Below are 16,239 nucleotides of genomic sequence, written 5' to 3'. Positions count from 1 at the left end.
AGGTTCCTCCCAAGCACTCTCCACTCCCCCCCCCCCCCCCCCCCCCCCCCCCCCTCATCATCCATCCTTAACACATGCCCATACTACCTCAATTGTGCCTCTCTTATCACCTCTGTAATCTTTACTAAGCCTGCCCTTCTTCTTTTGTCATTTTCCAATCTCTCAAACAGCAATATTCCCATAATCCACCTCAGCATTCTCATATCTGTTCTCTCAAGCTTTACTTCCTCTTTTCTTCTTGCAGCCCTTTATTAAAACCAATAGCATTTAACATCAACTAGAAAACGTGTTCTCATCATTAGAGCTGCTTGTTTCGTGAACAATTGGTCATCACAGATTATGCAGTTAACAACCAATTTATTTTAGACCTACAGTAAAATTACTTCCTACTCTCAGATTAATATCCAGATACAGGTGCAAAATAAAATCAATTTCTTGAAATTTCAGCAACATACTGTGCACAAGAATATCACTATTTATTAGTACAGGCAGTTCTATTATTTAAGTAACTTCAATTACATAGGATACTAACTTGTAATACTTATAATAGTACTATTTCCATGCAAATATCTTGATACAAACAACTTTCTCACCTTGAAATTGAGAGAGGGTTGAGAATGATTACTTTCATATGATTTGATCAATTTTCTTAATTCTTCTTTCAAACATTCTTTTGATCTAGATGTGGCGTCTTCTTTTTTATCAATGCATTCAACCTGTTTAGAGTGGAAATAATAGAAATAACCATCAGAATATTGATAAAGAATAAGATGAAGAATAATTTCACACCCAAACAACTCATCTTCATAAAATTTTTTGAGTTATAGGACAAACTGGAATAAAGGACCAATGAAAATATTGTCCAAAACAAGTTTGTGAAACATTTTCATATAAACTAGTAAATGGAGTCTGTAATACAGGTATTTACTTTTTTCTCTAGGCTATTTTTTTTTTCAAAACACTGATGCAATACTTTGGATTTGTTACAATGAAGCTCCTAGCCAATGTTATCAAGATCAATGCTTGGAAAGATGTTTGTGTTTATTTCAATTACTTATGAGGTCTGTGTTTTTCTTTTTGAAGGAATAAAGGCATCAGCTGATTACCAGCCTCTTCATGAGTTCTATCCAGTTCCTGAGTCTCAGCGTAACTAGAAGGAAGTACAGCATAGACTTTTGAAGAGAGTAACTATGATTGAGAAGCAGACGTGGAATTCTACCAAAGACCTGGATTGATTATGCTTAATGTTGAGTCTGCATAGACCAAAGATAAATTACAAAGAGAAATTAAGAACATAGACTCATAGACCAAAGAGAAATTACAAAGAGAAATTAATAACATAGACTCATAGACCAAAGAGAAATTACAAAGAGAAATTAAGAACATAAGAGATTGGAGAAATTGAAACAGGTTGATTCTATTACTGTACCAGTATTATGAAGTGTAGTTGAAAGACTGCAATGTTTACCATGCAAGATGAGCCTAACACAACATATGACTTTCACTTGTTGAGTTGGCAGTGAAGCAAACTACGAAAGAACTAGTACTATATACAAAAATAGAATGTCAAAAGAATAAAAATGTAAACTAAGAAATGATGGAAATATGGAAAGGTATACAAAAGGAAACAGTAGTAGTGTGAGGTGTGAAATCTTGAAAGGAACTGGAGAAAGATGTTCAAGGGACAATGTAAGAGAAGACAAACTCTGGTTGATGATAGGCATAGAGAAGAGGATGGAGAGATATAAATTAAGAGGAGGAAAGCCGAGAGGCAGGAGAGAAGGGTAAAGATGATCTAGTGAGGAATGGATTATCCAGAGAGTAATTCTAGATTGTGTAAAAACTATAGGAGTGCTGAGAGAGAGAAAGGAAAAAGATTTATGGAGAAAAATGCAAATTAGATTAAAAGACTAAGGTCACAAATAAAATGGAGGAAAAGAATAAGAGAGATAACACAAGAACCCTGAGCTGCACAATACTCCTTTCCTTCCCAGTTGAAATTAAACACCTAAAATGACAACTTCAAATAATGTTAAATGAATTACTTACCAACGCCTGCACCATCTGCTGGTCAAACTGCTGAGCTGGATTCCATCCAATGACAATATCATACGTGATAACACAGCCAAGAGAATGAGCCACAATGGAGACCTTACCTCCATTAGCTTCGAAATATGGATTTCGTTGTGTGAACATTGTGTAAAGCCTATTCATTTCCCCTGCCAAGCCTTTGATTACCTGAAATCATGAAAATTTCAATGATCACTTTCCTGGAATAGACAGAAATACATAAAACTATGTATACAAAAAAAATTTATACAACACAATATTTCCTTACATGAGAATTTCAAAAAAGCAATCCACAGCATATACATCAGTTTACAAAAGATTAACGTATTGCACCAAGGGGCCACAAGGTTGAATAAATTTACATTTGGTTATTCATTAGGATCTACTACCTGACAAAGGACCAAATGGATAGAAGAGAACATTGAACAGTCATCAACTCTTACTCTTTTTCCACCACAGATTATGTACTAGGTCAATCATGCAGTTGGGAAACTACTTCAACGCAATAGTAACTGGTTCTTATGCAAATAAAATATTCTTAATAAAAGTAAAAAAAAAAAAAAAATAACAGACACTCAACAGTTAAGTAAACACAGACCAAATGGAATAATTGGCAAGTAAAATAAGAAAGCTTCTAGTTTAGGTTTGGTAAAACCACAACTGTACAGTATTTGCATAAAAACACCTTCAATCCACTATCACTACAACCTCATCAAAGGTCACATGATTCAGATTGTTCTAAAAAGCTAACAATCTGAAACAATATGAAAGTAAGAGTTTGAAATCAGAGTTTAAATACAAGACTTAATGGATATTTACTTTTCTGGTACATAAAAAAATAATAAACGTCTTACAAATTATTTCACATGTTCACTACCAAACAATGGAGTTCCAAACAATATGCAATAATGTTCTTTAAAATATATATTAGCAATTAAAAGCAGAAGTTGACCATTTTCATCATTTGATAAAACGGCAGTGGCAATTTAGTATTTCATTTTCGGTGATAATGCTTATGAGGTAAAAACTGTCAGCTTGTATAAGTCACAACATGCAAATAAGCCAAGGTGTAATAAATGTTTCACCTAAACATCATTTCTTCAAAAAGAGTTAACTAAGATCTTCTGATTCATTGTTCAAAACAGACCATCACTTATGTGTACTTCATATGCAGCACTGAAAAAGAATAAACAGAGCCTAATTAAAAAAAGAACAAGTTTCAGTTACTTACTTCTTCTCTGTACAGTGGGCTATTATAATACATGATGTCCATAAATGAAGCATTAAGCATCTGTCTAATGTTGAGAATCTTATGAGGGGTAATAGATTCGATGACTCCAGCGTCCAACACTAAAGATGACCGCCATTCCACAGGAAAGAATTCAATCGTCTGACCACTCTGTGCAATAGAGGGGTAATACTTCTGCTTCAAAAAACCAATGTTTTCTCGCAACCTGTCAAAAAAGAGATTATATGTAATGGGATACATATCAGCATACTACACAGTATTTCACTTATAATTAAAAAGCAGCAAATTAAATTTACAAAAAAAACATGCATCTGCATACACTCTAAAACAAATTTATATTTGTACAGCAACAAAAACTAATATTGTATACTATAGGTAATATATTACAAACAAAACTTTTTAACAAACGACCCACAGCCTCATTTATGGATCATCACGGATCTTAAAATATATAAACAAATGGTGTTTTTTTTATACAGTGAAGATAAGCATTAAAAATTTTGTGTTTCACAAACATAGAGACCCTTTGGTTTCAATAACTTTGTAACTATAAAAAAAATTGCAGCACTACCTTGTTTTGATGAACAAGTTTAATAAGAGAATGCATTTTATATGTTAAGTTCCACTCTAAAGTATTGGATCGCTACAAAGTATATAATTCACTTTGCACCACTAGATAGCTCTGGTGTATGCCATCTGTCATACTTGATTTATCCTTAGCTGGTTCCAGTAAAAATCCCCAGGTGGCCACTGGATGACCACATATTGTGGATCCACAACTATTCAGCTGTCAATCTGAGGTGACAAGAGGGAACACTGGTAGTAAAATGACAAAATTTCTAATCAATTTGCATTTTTCATAGCTAACAAAACTGAGGTCTTAACAATAGGATAATCTTCTTGCGCCAGCTGGAAACCAGTTAAAAATCAAAGATTGTAAAGCAAGGAATCTGTGGCATCTGGAAACTCATGCTTATAAGAGGTGGAAGCTGGTCACCGACCAGGCATAGAACACTGTGATGCATCAGTCTTTCTTTGACTGCCTTGGAGAGCAGTCGCTTGCTCTCCTTCTTTCCAAGCCGGTTACTTTGTTTGTCCGTGATTTCTTTGTTTCGGTGTTTGTGTGTGTGTGCCTTGTTGATTTTCATGGAGTTCTCCAATTCTTCTCGGCCTTGTCAACGCATGTGCCTGGGCATTCAGGGACCATTATTAATCCCCTTTGCCAAGTCTTTTTTTTAATTACATTTCATTTTGACTACAATGGAACACCCGTGTTCACATTCTCGAGATGTGCGGATTTCTCTTTGAACCATACCTACCCATTATTCACTGGAAATTCACATATTCACGGTATTTTTCATTAAGAAATATTCACAAATTACTGTATCTTTATATCATTTTTGTCTCTAAATGCACTTTTTGTGATGAAACTATAATAATACTCAGTTATAAGCATTTTCAGAGGGTTTTCCTAGTGTTTGAACCATCAAAATAGGCAGCCATAAACGTTTTTAGAGGGGTTAAAAGTATTCGTGGATTCTAGACATTCGAAAGGGAAGCGGGGGGTTTGGTACACATCCCCCCAATGCAGGTGGGGAAGGGAGGGGTTGGTACGCATCCCCCCGAATGCGGGTGGGGCAGGGGGGTTCACTGTATAGTAGAACCCAATTCCTCAACCATATTAGAACTTGACATAGTAATCGGATTCTGACACAAAAGTTAGAGTACATTTTACATCAGAGCTCAAACAGAAAATCCGACCCGATGAAAAATATGATTTTCGTAATAAAAAAAAAAAAAAATTTTGGTCAGTCATCGCTAGTTGGCGTTGTTGGTGGTGCTGTTGTTTAAAGCTAGCTCACTCAGCTGCTATTGTTTTGAGCAAGTACATGCTTGTTCAGGAATATTTCCTTAGTTTTTGTGGCTTTCTGTACTGTATTCTAATTCAATCATGGGTCCCAAGACAGCCACTGCAGACAAACAGAAGAGGAAAACAGTAAGAACCACAATTGAACTTATGGAGATTATTGAAAAGTATGGAGGCATTGGTGTGACTGATTCTGCATTTTATTTTCAATATTTTATTAACAGTATTTATACTTTAATAATAAGGCTTATTTTTCAATGTTTTATTATTAGCAACAAGTTTTGTGCCTACCCAGGACAATATATACTACGCATACCTAGCCTAGCCTATGACGCTCAATTAACCATCAGTAATAAGGCCGCATTGGATGTAGTACACCTGTATTTTTTTTAATTTAAAAATAAAAAATGACGTCTAATAAGACATGTTATTTACCTCTGAACTTATTTAATTGTAATTTTTTGTATAAAAAGTCAAGGTTAGAAGGTTAGGGTAATAGCAGGTGGTAAAGAACAGATTAATTATTTTTCAGTTATTTCTCATGGGAAAAAATTTATTCGGATCTCAACTGAATTGCAACTCGACCCTTCTTCGGAAACGGAATAACGCCAAGGTCCGGGGTTCCTGTATTTCAAATAATAGCACATAAATGAAGATTAACGCAATTATAAGAGAAATCAAAACGTGAGTGTAGGGGTACTGTATCAGTGAGCATAATAATAATAAATGAAATAACTAAAAGATTACAAAAATGAAATTCATGAAAAAGAACAAGATTGTTTATCAGTTGTTTTCTACTCAAACATTTCTTCTAAACCCTTATCATTGAGTTTCAAATTTCTTGGCAGTAAAAACTTTATAGAGTACTATTACTCTTCCTTTATTACAGAACACTAGCAATACCAGATATAATGCGTAAGTGTCTGAGTAAACTCTGAACTGCCAGTCTTACCTATTGAACATATTTCACTGTATTTTAGAAGTAAAAAGAAAAAGCATGGTATTAAGCACTGTGTTGACGCTTGCCCAGTAGGATCTTGTGCAGTATTTCTGGAATACTTGGAAACAATATCCTCATCAAAAATAATGTCAAAGGATAGATTTGTTCAGTGTGGCTTACAATGAACAGTGCTAAACTGCATCAGACGGTAAGTTCAAACTTTTTAAAATATTTCACTTGAAGTGAAGGAACTTACTAGATTGGGTGGTTGTTAAGAACATTTTCTATCTGCAATGACAAAAACAGAAACAGAAAATGGCTTTTATATATAAAGAATAAATTTCAAGAGCTTATTCCCCAACGCACCACTACAGACTGATGCCGTTATGCATAATGAATCTTTCCATTTAGTGCAAATGGACAGATGTTCCACACTGCTAAGCAAAAGCAGATCAATTTAAGAATGGTTAAGAAATACGATGAAAATCCTCCAGAGTATCTTAGCAAGGATAAAGGGACTTATCTGAGAACTTGTAAGAAAAGAATGTACAATTCAGAGTATCTTACAAAGAGTGAACTGCTAAAAAGGTGAAAAGATTTCGACAAATTAACGCTCCGAAACACAATTAACAAGATAATAGTATTAGAAAAAGGTCATTATGTCAAAGGTACCCCAAAAAATCATTGCCAATATAAGGCAATAATCACATGTGGGTGAGAGTTAAAAACTATACTGATAAAAAGCAAATCCAAATTGTTATTACTAAATTCTTTAGAGACTCTGGCATACACTACCAGAAAATTTGTAACAAGGCTTCAAACATATGGAAATACTATTACAACACAAGAGAATATTTCTGTACACCATTTTACCGACTCATTTGCAACAAATTACTCTCACTGATGAGGAATACCATTCACTAATTAGCTGGCAGAATGAACCCTGTTCACAAAGACAGACCCTTATACATACCCACCACCATCATAAAAATCCCAAGAAAACTTCATTCCGAAGATGTTTGTTATAACTACAGAAGAACCCCCACTCAAAAAAAAAAAAAAAAAAAAAAAAAAAAAAAAACATGATCTGAGCTGAAATTTATGAAAGTGAGCATGTGCATATTATATGTTAGTGGAATGTATTTGATACTACATACTTGCATTAAACATATACAAAAATCAAGAAGAAATCAGCACTGAAAAGGAGGCAACTCCTGATGAGAAATTTCACACTGGATAACTAGCACTTCACTTACGTCTAATCAGTAACTTGGGATGTTATTTGCCACCTTAACCTGGAATTAAGGTACAAATAGACATATGTTTTGCAGTTTGTATGGAATTATACCAGAGAGCATAGCATTACTAATGTAAAATTCCACAAACTGGTGGATGCCCAGAAAGTTGCAAGGTCGCAGAGTATATAATGGAAGTAACTGTGGAATAGTGATTGGAATGAGAATTCCCTCAGAGCCTGCAAGACAGAATCACAATAAGATGGGAATCATAGTTGCAAAATCATTTAAGCAATCTAAACAGCCAATCAGACAGCATATAGTACACATCACACAAGCAAGAGGAGAGAAAAGAGATAGCCACCACTGTTAATAATTCACCTCAAATATGGTAAACAGTCAAATGGTCAGTAAAACCAGCACATGCCAGATGATTTGTTCCATGAAAGAAGGTCCCTCAAGCCAGCAGTCTGCCAGGATAATGGCACATGCCAGGAGAGAAAGTAAGAATCCAAGATAAAGGCAAATGGAAACCTCACATTGGTTGGTGGTAGCAGACAGACAAACCTCGTACTCTGTTGTCACAGAGACTGACTGGGATGATACCAGATGTTTACCAGAGTACAAAACCCTTTTGGCTGACAAGAATGCTGAAAGAAAAATTAAGTCTGTCATAACTAATGGTAACCAGTACTATATGTAACTAGTAGACATAAAAAATACGAGAATACAAGAACCAGATGGAAAAATAAAACTGGCATAAGAAAGAGACAGCTACAATATGAGTATTATAATTTAAATAAAGTTCACAAATTGCAGTGCATATGATAAGTAAGCAGACTAATAAAAATATGTGACTATTGTACATAAAATACTATGGCAGAATATATGCAAACAAAGAATAAAGCAAAGTTAAAAAATGTAAATATATGAAAATAAGGGAAAAGCAAAATGGAAGCTCTGAATAAAATGATCATAAAGTAACTTAAGAAACCTTAAAACAGCTGGTAAAATACTGTATACTATACAGTAGTACTATTCATATCTAGCAAACAATCAAACTTCCTGAATTACAAGTAGTTAGGGTTAAAAAAAATTTAAACAGTGTAAACAGGAATAATGAAGAATCATGGTCTGAATACTATTTGGTTGTTCACCATTTATATTAAATGTAAAACAAAACATGCATGCTTTAAAAAATCAGCTAATAACTACAGAAAAAATAAAAATGATATTGTCATGTTACAATAAAGTTTTATACATACTTACCTGACAGATATATACTTAGCTATAGACTCCGTCGTCTCCGACAGAATTTCAAATTTCGCGGCACACGCTACAGGTAGGTCAGGTGATCTACCGCCCTGCCCTGGGTGGCAGGACTAGGAACCATCCCCGTTTTCTAATCAGAATTCTTCTCTTCCACCTGTCTCCTGCGGGGAGGCTGGGTGGGCCATTAATCGTATATATCTGTCAGGTAAGTATGTATAAAACTTTATTGTAACATGACAATATCATTTTTATACATTCAACTTCCCTGCCAGATATATACTTAGCTGATTAGCACCCATTGGTGGTGGGTAAGAGACAGCTAACAACTGAAATAGACAGGTAAACAACATATGTTGTAGGTATTAATAAACCTTGGTTCCTACCTTATTAGGCTGAAGACTTCGCGGCTACTGCCTTGGAGTCTGCTTAGCCTCGAGAGCCTCAGCGAGATATTGATCTATGGCTAAGAGTTCTTGTGGGTCTGCCAATGGGGTCTTATCCACTTACTCGGCAGAGCCTAAAGGCCTTTGTCATTGGGTGCTATTCCACTAACATGACAATACACCTTGTTCAAGGAGCACAAAACCGATCCCGATCACCTGATCCTAACATCCATGTTAGTTCTAAGATTGTAAGGAGTTATCCCCGAACTCCTTACAAACAACCAAAAACTCGAAACCTAATTACACTTTCATTACAAAATATACAAAAAAAATTTTGTACTCCCCTACTAGTCATACATACCCTTGATCCCCTACCAGCAATGACACTCTGCTCCCGTGCGACAGTAGTGAGCTTGCTAATAGAAAACCAAGCACATATCTGACAAGAGGGTTTATGTACGATAAAAACACAAAATTAAGGATCAGTCTTTGCTCCAAGACCCAGTACTGTATCTGCTGATACAAAAGGACCTAGCGAGAAGCACTTCTCATAGGTCACTCTCACATCCTTCAGATAATGAGATGCAAACACTGAATTGCACCTCCAATATGTAGTCTCAATGATATTCTTTTTTAGAGACATATTCTTTTGGAACGCCAAGGACGTTGCTACTGCCCTCACTTCATGAGTCTTGACCTTTAGAAGACCGAAGGATTCCTCCGAGCAGTTCTTGTGAGCGTCCGTAATAACGCTTCTCACAAAGAAAGCCAAGGCGTTCTTGGACATGAGTCTTTTGGGGTTCTTCACCGCACACCAAAGACCTTGTTGACAAGCTCCCATCTGTCTCTTCCTCTCTAAATAGTATTTAAGAGCTCTCACTGGACAGAGAGATCTCTCTATCTCTCTGCCTACCAGGTTAGATAGGCCTTTTACCTCAAAACTTCTGGGCCAAGGTTTTTGACGGGTTTTCGTTCTTTGCCAGAAACATTGTCTGGAGAACAGATGGCAGCATCTCCTTTGAACCCCACCGTGGAATCAGAGCGTGTAATTCGCTCGTCCTCTTGGCTGTAGCGAGAGCCACCAGGAACAAGCATTTCTAGTGACGTCGCGGAAGGACGCCAGATGTAAAGGCTCGAATTTATCCGATGAAAGGAATTTCAGGACCACGTCTAGATTCCAACTAGGTGTTCTAGGAGTAGCTGCTTTCGAAGTCTCAAAAGATCTAATTAGATCGTGTAGATCTTTGTCGTTAGCAATGTCCAGGCCTCGATTCCTGAATACTGAAGACAGCATGCTTCTGTATCCTTTTATTGTCGAGACAGATAGGTGTGATTCCTCTCTCAGAAAGAGGAGGAAATCGGCAATATTCACTATAGAGGTACTGGAGGAGGACAGCTTCTGACCCTTACACCACCTCCTAAAGACTTCCCACTTTGACTGGTATACTCTTCTCGTCGAAGCTCTGCGGGCTCTAGCAATAGAGCCCGCAGCCTTGCGAGAAAAGCCTCTCGCTCTGACAAGTCTTTCGATAGTCGAAAGGCAGTCAGAGCGAGACCTGGGAGGTTGTGATGAAACCTCTCGAAGTGGGGTTGTCTGAGTAGATCGTGTCTGTTTGGAAGCGATCTGGGGAAGTCCACTATCCACTCCAGTACCTCCGTGAACCATTCCTGGGCTGGCCAAAATGGGGCTATGAGTGTCAACTTCGTGCTCTTCGAAGCTACGAACTTCCTGAGCACTTCCCCCAGGATTTTGAACGGGGGAAAGGCGTATGCGTCCACACCCGACCAATCCATGAGAAACGCGTCTATTGCGAAGGCTCTCGGATCTTCCACTAGAGAGCAAAAGATCTCTATTCTTTTGGAGAGGAACGTCGCAAACAGGTCTATGTGAGGTCTCCCCCACAGGGACCAAAGACTTCGACACACTTCTTCGTGTAGAGTCCATTCTGTGGGAAGGACCTGATTTCTCCTGCTCAGTCTGTCCGCTCTCACATTCTTGATCCCTTGAACAAACCTTGTGAGGAGAGATATGCCTCTTTCTTCCGTCCAGGTTAACAGGTTTCTTGTCAACTGATAGAGGGAGAAAGAGTGCGTGCCTCCTTGCTTGCGTATGTAAGCCAGAGCCGTGGTGTTGTCCGAGTTTATCTGTATCACCCCGTCTCTGACTATCTCTTCGAAGAACTTTAAGGCTAGGTGTATGGCCACAAGTTCCTTGCAATTGATGTGCCAGGACACCTGTTCCTTTGTCCAGGTGCCTGACACCTCCCTTGCTCCTAGCGTCGCTCCCCATCCCGACTCCGAAGCGTCGGTAAATAACACTTGGTCTGGGTTCTGCAGAGCAAGCGATACGCCTTCGTTCTTTTGAAGTGGAGGGATCCACCACTTCAGATGATCTTTTACATCTTGTGGAAGTTGGAAGATGTCCGAGAGTTGACCCGTCTTCCAACTCCACACCTCTTTGAGGAAAAACTGAAGAGGGCGAAGGTGAAGTCTCCCTAGCGAGAAGAACTTTTCCAATGAGGACAGGGTCCCTAAAAGGCTCAGGTAATCCCTCGCTGAGCTGTTCTTTCTCTCTAAGAAGCTCGAGATTCTCGACAAACCTCGAGCGATTCTTTCTCGCGAAGGATATACCCGAAAACCCCGAGAATCCATCTGAATCCCCAGATAGACCAAGTTCTGGCTGGGGATCAGTTGTGACTTCTCGAGGTTGACGAGCAACCTAGCGAATCTATCATGTTCCTTGTTACTTCTAAGTCCTCCAAGCACTGAATCTTCGACTTGGCCCTGATCAGCCAGTCGTCCAAGTAGAGGGAGATGTTTATCCCCTCTAGGTGAAGCCATCTTGCTACATTCGCCATCAGGTTGGTGAATACTTGTGGGGCTGTAGACAGACCGAAGCACAGAGCCCTGAACTGAAAGATCTTGTCTCCTATTACAAAGCGAAGATATTTCTTTGACAAATGGTGAATGGGAACGTGGAAATATGCGTCTTGCAGGTCCAGAGAGACCATCCAATCTCCTGGACGAAGAGCCGACATTACAGAGGCGGACGTTTCCATGCGAAACTTCTTTTTCTGTACGAAGCGATTCAGAGCGCTTATGTCCAGAACTGGCCTCCACCCCCCGATGCCTTTGGTACTAGAAAAAGGCGATTGTAAAATCCCGGGGAGTGTGGATCCTGCACAAGTTCGATGGCCTCTTTTTCCCACATTTGCTCCACCATTTGAAGGAGAGTCTTTCTCATTAACGGGTCTCTGTACCTCGCTGACAGTTCCCGAGGCGTAGATGTTAGGGGCGGGCTGTCGTCGAAGGGGATTACATATCCCTTCTTCAGGACCGACACTGACCAAGGGTCGGCTCCCCTTTTTGCCCATACTCCTGCAAAGTTCAGGAGTCTGGCGCCCACTGGTGCTTGGAGGAGCAACAAGTCACTTTGATTTCTTGAAGGGCCTAAATGAAGACCTTCCTCTCTTTCAGAGCTCTTCTTTCTGGCAGGGGGACGAGCCGCTGCACCTCCACGAAAGGGCTGCTGAGGAGGACGAGATTCCTTCTTAACCGTCGACACTACAGGGCGTCCTTTCTTGGACGTTTGCGTTAGTAGGTCTTGTGTCGCCTTCTCAGTTAGCGAGCGAGATATATCCTTCACTAACTGAGAAGGAAACAGATGATCTGATAGAGGGGCGAACAGTAAGGCAGTCCTCTGGCTCGGAGAAACCCCTTTCGATAATAGGGATCCATAAACTGATCTCTTTTTCAGGAGACCAGCACCAAAAAGGGAAGCCACTTCACCCGAACCGTCCTGTACTGCCTTGTCCATGCAGGACAGGACGCTATGGAGAATTTCTGGGTTTTTCAGAAACTCCGGATCCTTAGATTTGTTGGCCAGAACTCCGAGTGACCAATCCAGAAAATTGAACACCTCTAAAGTGACAAAAAGTCCCTTTAGAAAGTGGTTCAACTCTGAAGTGCTCCACGTCGCTCTGACCGATCCTAAGGAGTGACGTCTAGAGGCCTCCACTAAATTGGAAAAGTCGGCATCTGCAGAGGCAGGTAGAGAAAGACCCATAGTCTCTCCTGTCCCATACCAAATACCTCTCTTCCCGTGCAATCTGGAAGGAGGCATGCAGAATACCGTCTTTCCTAACTCCTTCTTCTTGTCCATCCAAGAATCTAAAGAATGGAGTGCCTTCTTCATAGATATCGCAGGCTTCATTTTTAAAAAGGCCGACGATTTTGCCGTAGCTGAGCTCGAAAAGAGCGAACTAGGAGAAGGAGGAGCCGCCGGACTAAGAGAATCTCCAAACTCTTGAAGTAGTAATGAGGCTAAGACTTTATAACTAGAAAGTCCCTCATTGGCAGGAGGTTCGTCATCAGACAACTCGTCTAACCCTCGATCAGACGAAGGAGAAAGTTCACGTTTGGAGGGAGAGTCCTTCCAAGACCTCCTATGTTCTGAAGGAGAGGAGCTCCTATTTGGAGAAGAGTCATAACCTCCAGGAACGAGTCCCGAACGACTCCTTGTTTCTCCTGACTCTTGCCTCCACTTCCTGCTCCTGCTCCTGATCCTGCCTCCTGGGACTCCTGAACTCCCTGCCTCCTGAATCCTCCGGACTCCTTGGCCTCCTGAACTCCGGACTACCTGCCTCCTGGGACTCACCGGGACTCCTGAACCTTGCCTGAACTCACCTGGACTCCTGACCTCCTTGGCACTCCTGGGCTCCTGCCTCCTTCGCTCCTGCCTCCTGCCTCCTGCCTCTGCCTCCGGGCTCCTGCCTGGCTCCTGCCTCCTGCTCTTGCCTCCGGGCTCCTTTTTGCCACCTGGCTCCTGCCTCTTGCCGGATGCCTCTACACTCCTGGCTCTGGGCTCCTGCCTCCTGGTTGACTCCTCACTCCTGGCTCTTGGCTCCTGCCTCCTGGGTGACTCCTCACTCCTGGCCGGTGCCAGACGTCTGATCGTTTCATCCAGGTTCGTACCGGAAACCTCACCTCGAGTAGGAGTATCGATCCTGGAGGCAGATACCTCCATACGTCTGGAGGATCTTTTAATAGGAAGGGAAGTGTCTTTCCTTCTAGGGGGCTCCTTTGACAGGACTCCTACAAACGACGAAATCTGTTCCTGCATCGCCATCATGAACCTCTTTGTAGCCTCCTCTTTATCCTCTTCGGGAGGAGGGGAAGGAGGAGGGGAGGAGTCCATAGCCTCCACCTCCTGCCTCCTTCTCACTCTAGTTGAAAGAATGGCTCTTCTTGCCTTCTTCACTCCCGATGGAGACTCCTCAGGGAAGTTTTCAGGGCTCAAGTCAATATTCGGAGCCTTCCAACTCCTCTTGAGAGGCCGAGATCCGGATCGAATCTGAATCTCTCCAATCACGTCTCGGTGATGAAGATCCCGACGACGAGAAACACTCACGTAGGACGCTTTTACAATAGCGGTCCTTGGCAGTCTGGGGTGTCACAGAAACCGCCGAAGGGACACCTGATCGGTGGGGATTCTCCACAACCTCCTTTCGGCTTTCGACATTCCTTCTCCTCTGGGCATGTGAGCTTGGAAGAGGTCTAGACCTAGGAGCGTTGCTGAGCCGACCAGATGCCCCCTCCACTACACTGGGGACACTCATATCACTGTCCACTGAAAAATCACTAGCCTTACCTTGTATGGCAGCCATTTTGTTTTCCCTCAACTTGAAGGCTGCTTTTAGATCCGCAAGTTCTTTTGCTGGATCTACAGGTTCTGCAATAGGAGAAGGGGCTGCAATGGAAGGAGAAGTAGCAATACTTACCCTTGGGGAAGATCCCAAGCTTGGAATTAGTTCAGATCTAGAACTACTTAAACTTCTATGAGAAGCCTTCCTCACTCTTTCTCTTTCTAACTTTTTTAAATAATTAGTTAGATTCTTCCATTCGTTCTCACTCAAGTTCTCACATTCCTTACAAGTATTAGTAAAAGAACATTCATACTCCCTGCACCTCTTGCATACCGTGTGAGGGTCTACCGAAGCTTTCGGCAACCTCACCTTACAGCCTACATTCACACAACGTCTCACAACCATACCAGAGTCAGACATTATTAAAGAAAATTCCAAAATCAAGTCCACAAAACAGTCCACAAAAGCGTATGCCAATCCAACAATCCAGATACGTCACCAAAAGTCGGTCAAGAAGATCAATTGCCGGTGAAAAAAGAAAAACCAATCGAGAGGAACCAACAACAATGTTGATGGTCCGGGCGACAGAAGAATTCTGATTAGAAAACGGGGATGGTTCCTAGTCCTGCCACCCAGGGCAGGGCGGTAGATCACCTGACCTACCTGTAGCGTGTGCCGCGAAATTTGAAATTCTGTCGGAGACGACGGAGTCTATAGCTAAGTATATATCTGGCAGGGAAGTTGAATGTATAAAACAATATAATCCTGTTCAATAAATCAAATCCACATAACAAATGGTTACCTATCAAACTGGAATCAGGAGAAAATTTTGCAATGTTTATAAATGAACATAAAAGAAAATTAAATATTTTAGATGAAAGGAATTTACTTCTGTAATTTTTTCCTCTCAGTTACTATTATCCAAACTGCCAAGCATTAACTAGAATCATATACTATTAGTACTAATTAATTACTTCCAATTTATAACTAGGCTTCTTTCTTCAGTGTACGATGTTCATACAGCATGAGTAAGATTTTAAATCCAAAGAGTGAGAAGATAGGAACATAATGAACTAATGTTTTCCACTGAAAAAATCCCATTTTTCTGTAGTTTCACCTGTTCGGTAGTTCTTCTCACAAGCACTGTTTTCTTTTCATTGTTGCTGATGATTCCAATAGGAATATAACTATAATTTAGGTAATCTTCATAGCTGGAATAAAAAAAAAAATCTCCCTCTAAACCTAGTGTACTATTATTTAGGTAATCTTCATGGTACTGGAAATTACAAACAAAAAAAAATCTCCCTCTAACCAATGTTCTGGAATTTCAACTCAGTGGCAATATGGAATCAATAATAAAAAAATTAAGGTTTCGGATAGATTTGTGTAAAAGCTTATAACCTTGGCCTCCTAAGGTGAAGTGAAGCACTAAAGCACTAGCTGAAACCCTGAACATGGCAGCAACATTGGTCACTGAGGAGACTATTTCCGAGGTTGAATTTCCAATTCACTCCTCTTGGCTCCTGTGGTTGGATTTCAAGTCCCCACTTCAAAATATCAGTGAAAATAGGGCCTCAT

At 40.2% G+C, this 16,239-nt stretch overlaps 1 protein-coding gene across 4 annotated transcripts in view; it reads right to left on the bottom strand.

The window, feature by feature from the left end:
- LOC135210770 (phospholipase DDHD1-like) overlaps positions 1–16,239 on the bottom strand; it is a 108,720-nt gene that overhangs the window by 67,537 nt on the left and 24,944 nt on the right. For all 4 annotated transcript variants that reach the window (XR_010313574.1, XM_064243622.1, XM_064243620.1 and 1 more), the window contains exons 5-7: positions 3,302–3,524; positions 2,050–2,238; positions 594–716 (exon numbers count right to left, since the gene is read on the bottom strand). Coding sequence is in view for 3 of the 4 variants with exons in the window: in XM_064243622.1 (XP_064099692.1) it covers positions 594–716; positions 2,050–2,238; positions 3,302–3,524 (535 nt within the window). In the remaining variant the exon portion in view is untranslated. The remainder of the gene's footprint in view (positions 1–593; positions 717–2,049; positions 2,239–3,301; positions 3,525–16,239) is intronic.

This window comes from Macrobrachium nipponense, chromosome 4 (assembly GCF_015104395.2).
Source record: "Macrobrachium nipponense isolate FS-2020 chromosome 4, ASM1510439v2, whole genome shotgun sequence".
NCBI lineage: Eukaryota > Metazoa > Arthropoda > Malacostraca > Decapoda > Palaemonidae > Macrobrachium > Macrobrachium nipponense.
This window is presented reverse-complemented; position numbering and strand designations above follow the sequence as displayed.